Here is a 17,245-nt window from a genome sequence, read left to right as displayed (position 1 = left end):
ATTAGATTAGATTAGATTACTTACAGTGTGGAAACAGGCCCTTCTGCCCAACAAGTCCACACCGCCCCACCGAAGCGCAACCCACCCATACCCCTACATCTACATTTACCCCTTACCTAACACTATGGGCAATTTAGCATGGCCAATTCACCTGGCCTGCACATCTTTGGACTGTGGGAGGAAACCGGAGCACCCGGAGGAAACCCACGCAGACACGGGGAGAACGTGCAAACTCCACACAGTCAGTCGCCTGAGGCGGGAATTGAACCCGGGTCTCAGGCGCTGTGAGGCAGCAGTGCTAACCACTGTGCCACCGTGCCGCCCACTAATAAGAATCTTGACTATCTGATAATCCTCAATTCCAATTTCTTGCCTTTTCCCCATAAACCTAGATTCCCTTAAAATTAAAAATGTATCTCAGCCACAAACACACTTAATAAGCTAACCTCTCCAGTTCTGTGGTAAAGAATTCCACACATTCACTACCCTCAGATGTTCCTCCTCACATCTGCCTTAAATGGGTGAGCTGTTAGTCTGAGAATTGTGCTCTCTGGTCCTAGACACACTCAGTAGGGGAAATAACCTCTCCACAACTATCCTGCCAATCCCCATAAGAATCTTATATGTTTCAATAAAGTCACCTCTCATTCTAACTCCAACGAGTACAGGCCCAACCTACTGAACTTCTCCCCATTAAAAAATTCTTCTGTTTCTGGGGTCAGTCTAATGAACCTTACCTGAACTGTCTTCAATGCCAGTATGTCTTTTGTTAGATAAAGGGGCCAAAGCTGTTCACAAATTCTAGATGTGATCTAAATAGAGTCTGAGTAGTTTAGCAAGACTTCTCTACTTTGATACTACATTTCTTTTGAAAGAGCCAACATTCCATTTACCTTCCCTATTGCCCACTGAACCAGATGCTAACTTTTGTGATTTATGCCCAATCCCTTTGCTGCAGCTTCGAGTCTCACAGCACGGAAACAGACCCTTTGGTCGTCTTCATCAATGCCAACCAGACATCCCATTCTGACCTAGTCCCATTTGACAGCATTAGGCCCATATGTGTCTAAGCTCTTCCTATTCATAAACCCATCCAGATGTCTTCTAAATGTTGTAATTGTCTCAGCCTCCACCACTTCCTCTGGCAGCTCCTTCTATACACGCACCACCCTTTACATGAACAAGTTACCACTTGGGTCCCTTTTAAATCTTTCCCCTCTCAACTCAAACCTATGCCTAGTTTTGGACTTCCCCACCCTAGGGAAAAGATTTCCACTATTCACCCTATCCATGTCCCTCATGATTTTTCTGCAGTCTTTCTCCATTTCAAATTATATCCAGCTCCTTCATTCTTACTGGCTGTAAAAGGTTGTGTGAAGATATTGGAACCCTTCACTAGGCTCAAAAAAAAAATCAGATAATCTTTAGCTTCTGTAAAGACTTTGGGAGTGAAATCATGGACGATTTCATGGAAGAAGGAAGTGAATGTACTGTAGCCAAAATTGCAGATGGTACAGAATAGATGGAAAGGCAGGTTGGTGAGAAGGATACAAACAGTTTACAGAGAGCTATTGGTGGGTGAAGCAAGTGGACAAAATATTGGTGAATGGAGTATAATGTGGGAAAATGAAGCTGTTCATTCTGGAAAGGAGATCAAGAGTACAGAGCATTATTTAAAATAAAGAAAAACAGCAGAAAGGAACTCGAGGGTACTTGTGCATGAAAGTGAAAGCTAACATCCAGCAGGTAACCAGGAAGGTTAATGAATGTTGGCTCTTATTTCAGCGGGGTTGGAGTATAAGAGTAGGGAAGTCTTACAACAACTGTACAAAATGCTGGTGAGACCACATCTGGGGTACAGTGAGCAATCTTAGTCCCCCTATTTAAGGAAAGATATCATTGCAATTAGTTCAGAGAAGTTTCACTTGGATGAGCCTTGGTATGGAGGGATTGTCTTCTGAGCAAAAAACTAAACAGTCTGGAATTTAGAACAATGAGAGGTGATCTCATTGAAACGTAGGATTTTTAAACACTTTACAGGGTAAATATTGAGAGGAAGTTTCCCCTCATGGGAAAGTCTAGGACCAGAGAGCATAGTCTCAGAATAAAGGGGTGCTAATTTAAGATGAGATGAGGAGGAATTCCTTCTGAGGGTTGAGTGTCTTTGGAACTCTTTGTCATAGAGAGCTATGGGGCAGAGTCCTTTTGTATATTTAAGACTGAAATAGATTCTTGATCAGTAGGGGAATCAAGAGTTACAGGAAAAGAGCAAACATGATCCTTTTGAATTGTGGAGCAGGTTTGAGGAGCCAAATGGCATTTGTGTTCCTATTTCTTATGGTCTTATTTGTTTAAGAAATGGGCAAAACAGTGGAAGCAGGACCGAACTGAATTGTGCAGGAAGCATTGAAGATGGGCATCGACAGCAATTTGAACTGAATTGAATTTATTGTCATACGTACCGGGGCACAGTGAAAAGCTTTGTCTTGCGAGCAATACAGGCAGATGACAGAGTTAAGTAGCATAGATAATAAATAAGTAAACAGTGGCAAAAACAAAAAAAAACAACAGGTACAGACTGAGATTCCATTCAGTATTCTAACAACAGTAGGGTAGAAACTGTTTCGAAACCAACTAGTGTGTGTTCAGGCTTCTGTACCTTCTCCCCGAGGTTATAGAAAAACATTGCCAGGGAGAGATGGATCTTTGAGAATGCTGGCAGCCTTTCCTTGACAACGGGCCTGGTAGATGGATTCTATAGATGGGAGGTTGGCCTTTGTGATTTACCCTTTCACAAAGTCAGAAGTCACATGACACCAGGTTATCTCAAATCACAAGCTTTGGGAGTGCTGCTCCTTCATCACCTAATGGACTATAACATGGTGTCATACGACTTCTGAACTTGTTCACCCCAGTCCAACACCAGCACTTCCACATCATGATTCCTTTTTACAGAATGGAGACAGAAACTGAGGAAAACAGAAGTATCACAAATCATAAATTCACAGTTCAAGACAAAAGGTCTTGTGGAGTTATTTAGAGATAGGGATGGAGTTAGCAAAGCAGAAAAACTCAGGAAGGGAGCTCAAGATAGTGGGTCAAATTGGCTCCTTGAGTATTCACGAATGGTGGAGCAGTGAGAGTGATGGGGTGGTGGGATCAATATTGACTGAAAGTTTGGTTCATCCATGTCTTTGTATTTAACAGGTGTTTTGGAAAGAGTGACAAAAGCTGTGGAATCAAATTATTTAAGAGGATGATTGACAACCGGAAGAAGTTGCCAGCCTTAGTAACCAAATCCAGATTACTGCTCATTATAATTCTTGAAACAGCTAAAGGTTGTAATGGGATTCCATGATAGTTGATATTCTCAAAGAATATGCTTAATATTTCAAGAGCCTTTCCGATCACATTTTGATAACTGCTCTCGAATTCTGTACTGTGGTGTATATCCACAAATTGTAGAGACACCTTGGCTATAAGCAGCCAGAACTATACCTTTACAGTGTGCATATGGCATGGTGATAATATAGTCCTCATGTCTGTTAAGGAATCGCAGCTGTGCTTTCCCATCCAATATGGCAGACATTGAATTCCCTGTAATGGAAAAAGGAAAGCAAAGCATTCTCAGAAAGTGAAGCAGCTTAAATCTCAATGGTCTGAACAGAATTAAGAGTACAGTTGAAAAGGAACAATTTAACAGAATTAATACTATCAGTATGCGAAATGTTGAGTTTAAATGCCCTAGGATCCTCTTTACCATTATGTATCTGAACAGCAAGCCATACATTTTTAAAAATAATTTTTGTGTTGATCTGGATGAGTGTGGATATAGGGATTGGAACACCTTCCACTTCAGGTGGAGCAAAGCTTGGAAGTAGGTTCAAGCTCCCTTTAAATTGAAAAAAATACTTGCATTCATAAAATGTTTCTAATCAGATCATCCCAGTGTGTTTTACAGCTGCAGATACAGAACCAAGTGACTGAATGGTTTCAGACCCAAGTTCAAGAGAGAATCTCCTGTTGGTGTGAGATTACTAATTGATAATGTGATATGGTCAATTGACGATCATCGTCCATATTTAAACAAGACTACTCGAGCCCTGCATTTCCCAGGGCTAACCCATCTAGACTGTGCATCCCTGCATATTATCTGCAATTTAGCAAAGCCAATCCACCTAACCTGCACAGCTTTGGACTATGGAAGGAAACCAGAACACCTGGAGGAAACCCACACAAATGACGAGGTGGTGGGGGGGCACGTGGGGAGAGAATGTGTAAACTCCACAGAGATAGTCACCTGAGGCTGGAATTGAACGCAGGTTCCTGGCTGGTTGAGGCAGCAGTGCTAACCACTGAGCCACTATGCTGTCCCTATGTACATTATTCACATAATGGATATTTTCACAATCTCATGCTACTAAAGGGAAGCCATTCTCCCTCTCCTCCCATCAAATCCCACTCCCTGTAGTGTGCATCAAACTAGAATGGTAATTCAGGATTGCTGAAAAATGATATATTTTGTTGAAGATTTTCTAGTTGTTTTAATTGGGACAATTTGCAAGGAATACCAAAGTAAAAGGAAAACAATATATGTACTGTAAAAGAGGAAAGTGTTGATTTGTTAGCACATGGACTCTGATTGGTACAAATCTTGCCATAGATAATGCACCAGTTCGATGATGACTGACAACAACTACTTTGATTAAATTTTAAACTTGATTCTGATTTAAGGCATTGCCTAAGAAATGAATTACAGATTGGCTGTTACCTGTTCTGTTGAGTTGAAACAAGCACAATGTATATATGTTCTTTGCAGACATTAAGAACAATTGACAGATATACATATTGACAAGTATAGCTTACATGCACAAATACCACTGTGAGCCCGATTACACGATACAAAATTTGTTATCAGCATAATTCTTAGCATACTCAGGATCATTTAGCAAATGTTGTCCAATTGGAATCAGATCAAATCTTGGACAGTGTGTTTTGGATTTTGCAAGCACAGGCTGGTTAGTTTGATCGCCACCTTGAGTGTGGCAAATAGCCAAAGGAACACGCTTTGACAAAATGTATGTTTTTTCCAACAATGCTCAATGTCTGCACTACTAAATGATTATTATAAAAGTAAAATCATTAGAAGATATGATTGCCCTTAAATACTTTACCATAAAATTTGGAGCGAGCCAGGATGGAGCCACTAATACAGAAATTGTCCTTCCTGTTACTGATGTAAAAGGCAGAGATAGGGGGATGATGGGATACCTGTGATGGAGCAGAAAGGGCAGTCAATCTGGAACTTTCTTTCTGTTCAGGAAATATTTTTCTGGATCACAAATCTCTCTAAACCATCAATACTTTCCTTAAAAAGAAGAACCTTGCAAAACACTCTTAGACACTGACATCCCCATTCAACTCAAACCTCCATGATTCCTTTTTTTCCCCCATTGTATCCATATTTTTACTCATTCATGGGATGTGGCCTAACTGTTAGGCCAGGATTTGTTGTCCATACTTAACGGCCTAGTGGATAGTTAATCAATATATTAACCAGACTAGGTAAGGATGGCAGACTTCCTTCTCTGAAGGACATTAGTGCACCAAATAGGTTTTTATGGCAGTGGGTTGACATTAGACTAGGTTTTTTTCATTCCAGACTTTTATTGAATTCAATTCTCATCATCTGCCATAGTGGGATTCAAAGTCATGTCCCCAGAATATTAGCATGGGTTCTGGAGAACTAGTGCAGTGACATTAAAGCTATACCACTGTCCCTGATACCATTTCAGGCATCGGTATTCCCTGCAATCAAAACTTCTGTCTCCAACATGTATCCAACGTCCCCACAGAAACAGATCCACCCCAACACATTCTTTGCAGACAGATTCATCCAACTTGTGGAAAAGCAAAATAGTGCAGTTGGTAGAAATTAACATTAAATAAAAATTCTGGAAATGCTCAAGTCAGGCTTTTCAAGTTGACGATCTTTTGTTTGAATCGGTCACTCATCTGATATTTCTTCCAGAAAAGGAAATATAATAATTCAAACTAACAAGAATTCCCCTTCCAAAGTTGATTCATCTTTGTGTGATGCAAGTTAGAATTTCTGTACTGTAACATCTAAAACAATGCCTGATATTTTGACTTTACATGGTCCACAATGGAGGGGGATGAAACATGTACCAAGTCAAAGAGGGGCTTACCTGCTCTGCAATATAGAACGTCCGACTGTCAGTTTTTGGGTGGCACCAATAGCAGCGGAACGTCTCTCCCAGAATAGGATTGTATGGTTTTTTCAGACCCTGCAGGAAACAAAGATTATCAAAGAGACCATCCGTTATCTGTTATTGTGATTCATCCTTAAAGTGGCTGTCAGTCTGGATTCAGTCAGTTCCAAGGGCAGACTCAACTTTGACAGGCAAAGTCTCAGCCTGGTGAAGGATGCCATGTACAAACCAGAACTCTGTAATGACATTAAGCACGGCTGGAAGACTTTAGTATCTCAGAATAAGACAGCTTCAAATGGCACCAGCCAGCTCTTCTACATTTGTGTTCATGCCAGTTATGATCATCTGTATAAAGTTAAAATGCACATTACCTTTTTGGATGGGAAATTGTTTAAAATGCTGAATGTATTCAACTAATGTCACAGCAATGAACAAAGAGGTTCTGTGTAATATAAAATAACAAATTTGAGTACACCGCTGGATCACTGGCTGTAGCATTTATTATTAGAAATTTTAAGTGTGATTGTATTAATATCTGTTCTCTGGCCTGCGGCTCTCATCCTTGAGAAATTACATCTCATTCTAAACTGCCATTTGTACTTTCTCCTTCCTCTCAGCCTGTGCCTTCGCCAAGTTTATATTTCTGACATGTGTCCTACTGCCTTCAGTTAATCTTTCCATGGAATGGCTTACCACTCAACCATCCTTCTTCACTCCAGGCACTGTATTGTCAATTATTCTCTTTGTCCAAACACCATCCTCTTCTAGGTCACAGTGATGTACAGCTCAATGCTCTTTAAGGAAAGCTTTTTCACCCAGAGCATTGTGGGTATCTGGAACTCACTGCCTAAAAGGGAACCCTTAAGACATTTACAAACTACGTAGATGAGCACTTAAGGTGTCATAATATTCGAGGCTACAGGCCAATTGCTGGCAATGAGACAATAATAGGTGGATGTTTGGTGACTGGCATGGAATGATGGGCCGAATGGCCTGTTTCCACGCTGCAAACCTCTGATTCGTCTTTAGCCAAATTTTGCTCCAATTCCCCAGTTTAGTCTCCTCTTGCCCACATTACCACGCTATTCTGGCAATGACAAATTACATCATTTGTGATTATGAGAGTACTTTACATTTTTCCTGTCTCTTCACTGTGTTTAATTTGGTTGGCAATACAATTGTTTCATTGTCTCCTCTCTATTTCTTTGGGAGTGTCCTCACCCCATAACATTACTGGCAGAATTCATCAGAAACCTTATCCCTCCTCCTCTTTCTTACCTCCCTGCTACCCTCAGCTTCTAAAATGCATTGAGATGACACCAGCTTTAAACTTATCACAACTTTACACTTAACAACTATGCTGTGAAACTGCCTGTTTGTACCAAGTTACATCCAAGTTAAAATGCCTGCTAACTGGAAATCAGTAACAATGAGATCATTTTCATTCACCTCCATAAATCTGGACCTTTGGCACTGGTAGAAATTCCTCCCAATAATTTGATCAATTTCAACTATACTACAATTAATTTTGCTGAGCCTCAGATTTCTCACTTTACCCAACTATATCATTTCCTTCCATTTCCAAAACAGTCATGACCTCCCCCCCTCAGCTCCACCATGTTTATCACCTTCCATTCCCATTTTCAACAAATTCCAACATGCAAAGCTCAGCCGCCCATATTTTATCATTTGCCCATAACTTCCAACTTCACATTTTGCACGGTTAGTGCAGAACTACATAGATGAACAAGTTCCAAACAGCTGACAGATGGGTGTCCTAAGTACCAGTCATAACACTGTAACAAACTACAAATCATTGAGTCAAGTTCCACCACTCCAATCTCTTGGCCATCAACACTTTACCGTGGTACCCACCACACTTCCCACTGGTCCCTCTCCTGGTAACTATCCTGTTACCTTACCTTTGGTTTCTTGTAAAACCCAGACAGGTACCAACGCAGAACCTGTTTCATGCGACTGTATGCATTATCTTCCAGAGCAGCTCTGGGGAAAAAATACAAAGCACATATCAGAACATAAGTGTAGGTAACTGCAGACAGAGCACTAAATATCCATTATGGGCTGCCAGACCCAGGCATCTTGCACAAGTTGCAAAAGCTTCAGCATTTTAAGTTATCCTCCGTGAACCTCAAACACTCAGGGATTTCAAGTGCCCTGGGTAGCTTAAGACATTTGGCTGCACTCGCAACCAATATTTTTTGAATATCTGGTCCAGTGAAGTTAAAAGGGACCAAGGAGTTTAGTGCTGGACTAATTTCTGGTGAATAGCAAAAGGAATTTTAGTCTATGGGAAAAATAATGCTTTATATTTTTCATAACCTATTGGCGCTTAATGCTGACATTGGGTATGTGTATAGAAAATGGAAATGGAAGGTGATAAACATGGTGGAGCCGAGGTGGGGAGGTCATGACTGTTTTGGAAATGGAAGGAAATGATTTAGCTGTTGGGTAAGGTGAGAAATCTGAGGCTCAGCAAAAATTAATTGTCGTATAGTTGAAATTGATCAAATTATTGGGAGGAATTTCTACCAGTGCCAAAGGTCCAGATTTATGGAGGTGAATGAAAATGACCTAATTGTTACTGATTTCCAGTTAGCAGGCATTTTAACTTGGGTGTAACTTGGTACAAACAGTAGTTGGATGCAGAATTGTATCGTTACCACAAGATTAGAACTGATGATTCCACTCATACTCTAGATTGTGTAGGTTTAAAGATCTATTTTACACTTGCTTGTGGTTAATGGGGAAAGCCTGTTTATAAAAGGTATTCTGTGAACAAAAGCAGAAGAAAGAGTAGTGACTGCCAATTCTGGCAATAGCCTGGCACTCAGTGGGGTACTCTGAAAAACTAAGTAAGTGTTCAGGATGAAAGAATGATGTTGAAACATTAACGGGGTGATAAGCTCCAAGTAGAGCTGGTAAAGACAGTGGACTGAATCTATGCCTTTTGGTCAAGATCAAAGTTGCGTCCAGTTTTTTGGAGGGATTTCTATCACGAGGCCTAGCATGCTTACTCGCCATATTTTACTGAACTCACCTCATTCACTACTGCCCCTATCGAGTTAGTCATACTTAACACCGGCCTCATCTTACCACATTGGAGAAAGGGGAGGACTGCAGATGCTGGAGATCAGACTCGAGAGTGTGGTGCTGGAAAAGCACAGCCGGTCAGGCAGCATCTGAGGAGCAGGAGAATTGACATTTAGGGCAAGAGCCCATCATCAGGATTCCTAATGGAGGGCTCTTGCCCGAAAACATCAATTCTCCTGCTCCTCCAATGCTACCTGACCTGCTGTGCTTTTCCAGCACCACACACAACTCATTTTACCACATGCCATTCCCTGTGGAACTGGCCACTCACTGCAAATTTGCTTAAAGACCTTTCGGCCTATATCATCGTTGAAAGGTCACTGTGTACCTGAACAAGCATTGGCAATCGGTCACTGCCCCTTACCAGCAACATGGCAGAGCAGCCACAAAGCTATGCTTCCCATAATACAAAGCCATTGAGCCTAAGACAACCTCACACATACAAACCATTCTCTCACCCCAGTCATTTTTAACCACCAGGCCACATACTCTACCTGTCTACACGCTATATCCCATATGAACATACTATGTCAGCACAACCAATGCCCATGCTGTTGCCTTTCAAAGCTGGGACAGGCCTAAGGATCTTTTAGCAGATGACAACTTCTCCTCACTGTCCCAACAGGAGAACATCACAAGCATGTGAGCAATTGAACAAATCCAAACATGAAAATGTGACCACAAATAAATTCAACTGAGGCTGAAGTTCACCCCCACAATGCAAACCAGGTTGTGGCACAATAACCAATGGCGGCATGACATTCAGCGATGGGCTGGTGCTCCCAGCCCTCCTTTATTGGAACCAAAATGGCAACAAGGTTCTAACTGGCTCGAGATGCTTTTCGCAGCTGACTGCTGTCATGGACAATAGCAGTTTTCTTTTCACTAATGTCCTTGTCCTCTTCATTGCAAGACTGCTCCCATTTCCCCAGTTCCTCGTAATCCAACACACCGCCTCCAATCGTGTAGAGGATAACAGGTCAAGATGACGCAACAGACTCTGCCCGGGACCAATCCAAGCAGCAGAACTGCATCTTCAGCAGCCCTATCATTTGCTCTACTATGGGCCTGGTCGAAGAACACAGAATTACATCTGTATCAGTCAGGATGTTGTGCAATGGTGTCATAAGCCAGGGTTGCAATGAATAGCACTTGTCCTCAGTAACTAGCTTTGCAAGACCCCAGGACCATCAAACACACTAGTTACCAGAGTGCTCCAGGATATAGGCATAATGGCAGCTGCCCAGGGTAGTTATCTCCAGGAAGTGCTAACAGTGGTTACAGATCATCTGGACATTAATGGAATAGAAACCCTTCCTCTTGCATTTGTACCCACTAAAGTGACAGGGCTCTCAGTGGAAATGTAAGGTGGAAAAGAGATTCTTGGATATCTGAAGCATACCCTGCAGATGAGGTCTAGCACACATCTCCACTCTGCACCTAGTAATGAGGGACACGATTGCATCATTCATCCATCTAACAGGACAAAGATGCTTCCTTGGCTGAGTGAGCATCACATCGTTGACAAGTGAGTTCCTGAAGCAACTTGGCACCTTTCCTATCCCAGACCCAGATCAACCTTTCAACTTCTCACTGCACTCAATACTAACCACCATTACACTTACTTGATGGATGAAGAAGTGATGGTGTGGTTGCTCACACAACGTTCCTGAAAATTACACAAATGATGTTTCACCTTTGGCCAGCATTGGTCTTTTGTAACATCATTGCTGATAACTTTACAATGATTAAAATGGCTGATTTCATTTTGCAAACACCAAAGGCTTGTCACAATTCACATCTGATCAGTATCTGACCCCCAAGCACCTTCGCTCTGCATGCAGTGCAAAAGGAAATTAAGTAATTGCAAATTATATGTAGATGAACTTTATAAATAACTACATCATGTGTTTGTTCTTTCAATGTCCTAGCATGCACATGGTCTTGCACTTTCAACCAACAAACAGACAGTGACTCTGCCCACCCTGAGCATTGTCCTCACCATTTTCTGGTAGCACTTCACATCTAGACAGTGAAAGTGAGGGCAGGAACACAGCTGGCTATGGAAACCATTGGACTGCTCTTGGTCACCAGGTTGACAAATGCCAGATGTCAATGACTGGGGATGAGGCCTGCAGCTGATCCCTATGGGTTATACCTTGAGATGCTGTTTGTTCATACCGAACATGGAGGTCCCTCAGAACAGGTGCTGAATTTATTCCACCAAGTTCCTGCTCTGATTTCTACATTCTCACAGCTTGTTTGGCAGATTTGTTATGGTAGAAAGCGGAATATGAATGAGGTGAATTAAGTCATTATTAAAGGTGTTTAACAAGCGAGAAACTAAATGCACTGCTTGTGATAAGATGCAGCTCCTGATGTTGAGATCGATCTGACAAGACTTCTCATCAGTTTCTGCCACAAATCTCTCAATAGTCCATGTCGCTCAGACCCAAACAAGATTCTGTCCAATGAAATTTCACCAAAAATGTAAAAAAGGGACAAAAGTTTAACGATTTCAAGATCTTTCATTTGCTTACACCATGAGAGAAGTTACTCCTTATGTTACTGCACAATTCTTAAAATGTGTCACTGAGGATTCACAAGTTTAATTAATCAAAAGCAGGTTTTCATAATGTACTTGGAATGACTGCAAGCTGTCATACATCACAGATAATGAAGCATATGGCAATCTGTGAATAAAGATAGAGTATGCAAAAGTCAGGAAGTTGTACTAAAATATAAATCAAACCATCCAGCTGGAATGGTTGCATGATTCATTGATGAATTATTTGAAGATTTCAGTCCTTTTTTGCTTTGCTGTGAATTCACTTATTTACTGGCTCCATTTGGAGCTCATCTCCACTAATTTGTTGACACTCCCTTTTCCTCCTGAACACTGACCAATGATACCCAGTGACTCACGGACTATTGTCAGAGTTGGGAGTCACTAACCTCTCTCTCGTTGTCCAGTGTATACTTTTGCAATGGCTTCCCCCAGCATCCACAACCTGAATGTAAACCTTACTATCACATGAAGTGGTTGAAAGAAATAGCAAATGGAACAAATACATTTAAGGAAAAATTACATAAGTTAACAAGGAAGAAATGAATAAAAGGTAACAGTGAGATGAAATAAGTGATATGGAGAAGTGGGTTTGAAGTATAACTCGGTCTGCTGTCATGTTGTAAATTCCATTCGAATTCCGTTCAGTTCAATAAACACTCAGGTCAGGTTAATTGCTCCCTCCACACTGCAGATGAAGTACTCTCACGCCACAATCAGCACTATATGAGATTTTACTAAGGTCTGCCTCTGTTAATTCATTACTTGGTTGCTTGATTACGGAGTTAAAACTACACCAGTGATGGACATTTGTTTACTCAAGGACTGATAGCACAGCTGTGGCTCAATTGGTAGCAGCCTACTTTTAGAGTCAGAAGGTCACCAAGGCTTAAACTCACTCTCTGGCTAGAGCTCCAACTGAACATGAAACAAGGGCTGTTGTAGCACAGTGTCACACCTATGAGCTAGAAGGCCAGGGTTCAAATTCTACCTGTGTCATAACACCGCTGAACAGATTGAACATCCATGCTCCAATGCAGTACCAGCAGTGCTTTCCTGTTGAAGCGTGACCTTTGGCAACTTGCCAGACTGGCCAAGTGGTCTAAAGTGCCAAACTGAAGGAGTGTCTTCTTTGCTAAAGCCTGTTGAATTCTGGTCCCTTTCGAGGGAGTGTTCAAATCTCATTCCTGGCTTTCACTTGTACCACATGTATTCGTTTTCATCTATAATGCCTTTAATAATAGACAATCTCCTCCAGAGAGAGATCCAGACCACTGTTCACCACCTGCTGCCCAGCAAACTAGCCAAACACCTGTCTCATAGGGGAGAAAGGTACTCATTAAATATACCACCTGCAAATGAAGCATCCTGACAAACTCTCGTTGAAAATAAGAGTTTATCCAGATCTGATAATCTGTCTCAGGAATACAGCTGCACAATTTGAGCTGTCACGCAGAAATTCCTGTAGTGGTTACTGTTGCACACTTCCCACTTCCTCGTTTTCTTACCTGACATTTGGAGGAGCCCCTGATAGGATGCTCTCGATATGGGAATCTTCCACTTTACCACAGGTGGTTGGAGGAGGATATTGCATATTGCTATCCCATGCCATAGGTGGCTCATGGACTCCCAGGATGCCTTCAGTATTTCTAACCTTGGAGTTTGTGCTCCATGTGTATATGGATTATCGTGGGCCACAGTCTTGATGTTTCGAGGGACTTCCCCTAAGTATTTGGTCATATTTCAGTCTGATGCTTCTGAACCTTTACTCCAGTGCAGAGGAAGGTGGATGTGTCAGAATACCTCCTCATGGGTCTGCTCCTTATCCTGGTCACTAGCAGGGACAGGCAGTGGGTCATGGAGGGGACACTGCCTACCACTCTTCTGTGATCATGATTGCATCTGGGCTGCCCTGGAGTGGGAACATGTGGTGTGGACTGGTACACTTCAGATCATCCACCACCAGTGGGCACTTTGGAGGACGTAATTGATACGCTTTATCCTTACACTCTTATTGAACAAGTAATGTTTGCCATTCTCCAGTCCTCTGGTACCACTGAGTATAAGGGAGACTGAAACATTATGCAGAACAGAGGACACTCCCTAACTGGTACTGACCTGGGAAATTATATTTTCAGCACCATGCTCTAACACATGAGCTAACTGAGCAGAAAAAAAACTCATCACTTACTGAGACAGTAGGTCAGCGTGATAGTAGTAGTCAGACAATTTGTCCAGGAATGAGCGAGGCTCCAGAATAAATGTTGGTAATACGACACGAGATAGATCCATTCCAGGTCGGAGTTGCTTCAACACTGTCCACATCAAACTCTTGTTTTCTTCGGTCACAGTTTCAGCCTGAGTTGTTTCACCAATCTACAGGCCAAAAGGAAAGAAAACATGTTTCGATCAAAGACCTATGTGCCTTTCCTTCAGAGCCAATAAGACAAAGTTAAGAGAATCCATGACATGGATTCAATTTTAAAATCTATCAAACTTTATATCCAATATTCAAGCAGCTTTCTAAAAAGTGCGGCTTTCAGTTCATATCACTTCCCAAAGTTGCCTTCTCAGTCTTTATTTGCAGTGTCTCACAGTCAAATCTCACCCAAACGAGAATCTGATCTGCACAAACACTTGCGCTCAGTCACACACAAAAAAAAGCAACGTTTGAACCTCGTTACCAAGTGATGCAAATAGTCTGTTGTACAGTTCTTACTTCTCCAAAGTCTTCTGAATCTTCTATCATGTAAGTCGTCTCTGGCGGGTCCTTCCTACTCATCTCCCCCTGGATTTCAGACAGGTCTGTGTCACTTTCCTCACTCCTGCTGCTCTGGTCAATCGTGTCATTTTCCAGCTCATCATGGCGAGGATCATTCTCTCGGTCAGATTTGTCAGAGTACATATCAACATCTTTGTACTGAATGTGGCTCGCCAATTCAGCATTGCTTGAACTTAAGACAGAGAAGAAAACGTAAGACAGCAGGCTAAGAAAAACAACTGGAACCAAATGAGTTGTTAAATTACCCAAGTGGGATTCAAGGAAGTGCTTTAATTCAAAAAGGGCAGCAGAAAATGTGGTGCTCAAGGTGACAGTTTCACAGGGTGCAAAGGTAACATCTGCCAACACAGGTAGAACAGGGAAGTGCACAAGGGCCAACAAGGTGGTTGGGTGGAGTGGGGTGGTGTGGAGGTGATAGGATAGATAAAGAATTTGAAGCTAATGTAGGTTGCACGGAACAAGGCTTTGGTGAGCTTGAGCAAGAATATAAATTCGTTTGGTGTTTGCGTTGATCATTGAGGACAGAGGGATGGGCAAGAGTGGCTTTGTGTAGGCAAAAGATCAAAGTTGGACTATTTTAGATAAATGGGCATCTTGGAGAATGAAAGAGGAGAGACTGACAGGAAGATTACAAGGAAGCAAAGTCTAGAGATGACAGGATATAGTGCTAATGTTGGAGTGAAAATAAGCTGGTAATTATATACATATTAATGGATAGAACATAGGATTCAAAGCTCATCTCAGTATTAAATAAGACAATTATAGTTCACACAGCCCAAGAGTAGCAATGTGGTCAATTGTTTGTGGAGTGGATAAAAAATAATTTCTGGCTGCCTGCTGTTGAACTGCAAATGTTCTACTTTAACATCAGAGAATGCAGCAGTAGCGATAAAGTCAAGGGCAGTCCAATTATAGAATCACTGAAATTTACAGCAGTGTCAGGTCATTCAACCCATTATTTCTGCATTTGACTTATGCTGACCGATTTGTAATGCCATGCTTTCAGTCTTTTTTTTAAAAACTGAATTTATGATACTATTATACATATAGAAGCTTACTTCATGATTGTGGATGATGTCATCTAGGGAAAACAAGTAAATGAGAAAGTAGAGGGGACCAAGTCTGAACTTGGGGAAATCTTAGAGATATGGGAACAGGAGGAAAAGGAATCTCATGGAGATGAGCTGTTCATGGGAGGCAAAAATTGAACCTTGAAAGGGCACTCCTATGCAGCTAATGAAGCAGTACAGCAGAAAGACCTCCATAACCATGCTAAATGCAAGGTGGGGGGGGGGGGGGGGGGGAGAGAAGAGGAGAAATAAAGAGTACTCTGTGGTTACAATCACACAGAATACGGTTTGTGAATTTAACTGGGACGGCCTCATTTCTGGAAAAGCAGAACAATGACTTGGAGAGGTGCAAACGAAAATGGGAAGCAACATAATCAAGGAGATCGCTCAATAATGATAGAGGACAATATGGGTAAAGGGTAGGCACAGGAATGCAATAATGGTACTTTGGAAAAGAGCTGGACTTGGCCTGTATTGAAGAAGTCATTATGAATATTGTAGGAACGAAGGTCAAGAAAGGCAGTTGACGAGTCACAGATTGCATAAGATAGGAACACTGCAGGAGGAGGAATAATTGCAGACTGGCTAAGGATTGGGGTAGCACGGTGGCCCAGTGGTTAGCAATGCTGCCTCACAGCACCAGGGACTCAGGCAACTGTGTGGAGTTTACACATTCTCCCTGTGTCTACATTGGTTTCCCAGGGTGCTCTGGTTTCCTCCCACAGTATTACGGAATGGGTGTGGGTGGGTTACTCTTTGGAGGTTCAGTGTGGGCTTATTGGGCCAAATAGCCTGTTTTCACATTGTAGGGATTCTATGAATTCTATGAATGAATGACAGAATGGGATGAGATCATCAGACACACAGGAGTAGAGATGGAGCAAATTAATTGTGGTTATTGAAGTCATTGCAGGGATGGTCACATTCTTGGAGATAATGAAGTCCATGAGGTCTATGCACCTTGAGTTAGAAGTCAATGTTCTCATTTTGCTCTGAGCTTACCCTCCCACCCTCACCCTATACATTGTTTTACCAGTTTCTTCCTTTCACATCCTATAGTGCTTCATTCCAGTGGCATTCAACTTTGGTCTCTGTTTGTTCGATGTACCCGCAATGCTCATTTCCAGTAGCAGATATTTAGTTATGTGAGGGCACTTACATGATAATGTTGAGATGTCCAACTACATTGTTGAGACTGGCTATAGTTTACAATACCACCAGTTGGAACGTAATCTCCAATGCTAAACACACATGCTGCACATCAGCAGTACTTCGTATTGTTCCACTCATTACTGTGAATATTTTTCCATTAACCATTTTTCTATGGAGATCAATGGTGAATGGGTTGCTGCAGGGATCAGTGTTGGGCCAACAACTGTTCATGATTTATATAAATGATCTGGAAAAGGCGACAGAGTTCACTGTATCCAAGTTTGCTGTTGATACTAAATTGAGTGGAACGGCAATCCATGCAGAGGATGTG

The 17,245-nt window shown here is 41.8% G+C and overlaps 1 protein-coding gene across 4 annotated transcripts in view; it reads right to left on the bottom strand.

The window, feature by feature from the left end:
• The window catches only part of LOC140493522 (oxysterol-binding protein-related protein 8-like), a 151,717-nt gene that overhangs the window by 38,448 nt on the left and 96,024 nt on the right, over positions 1 to 17,245 (bottom strand). For all 4 annotated transcript variants that reach the window (XM_072592049.1, XM_072592048.1, XM_072592050.1 and 1 more), the window contains 6 exons: positions 14,630 to 14,864; positions 14,102 to 14,286; positions 8,156 to 8,237; positions 6,210 to 6,308; positions 5,175 to 5,271; positions 3,499 to 3,597 (listed from right to left, as the gene is read on the bottom strand). In XM_072592049.1, the coding sequence (XP_072448150.1) occupies positions 3,499 to 3,597; positions 5,175 to 5,271; positions 6,210 to 6,308; positions 8,156 to 8,237; positions 14,102 to 14,286; positions 14,630 to 14,864 (797 nt within the window). The remainder of the gene's footprint in view (positions 1 to 3,498; positions 3,598 to 5,174; positions 5,272 to 6,209; positions 6,309 to 8,155; positions 8,238 to 14,101; positions 14,287 to 14,629; positions 14,865 to 17,245) is intronic.

The sequence above is a fragment of the Chiloscyllium punctatum genome, chromosome 22 (assembly GCF_047496795.1).
Source record: "Chiloscyllium punctatum isolate Juve2018m chromosome 22, sChiPun1.3, whole genome shotgun sequence".
NCBI classification, from domain to species: domain Eukaryota; kingdom Metazoa; phylum Chordata; class Chondrichthyes; order Orectolobiformes; family Hemiscylliidae; genus Chiloscyllium; species Chiloscyllium punctatum.
This window is presented reverse-complemented; position numbering and strand designations above follow the sequence as displayed.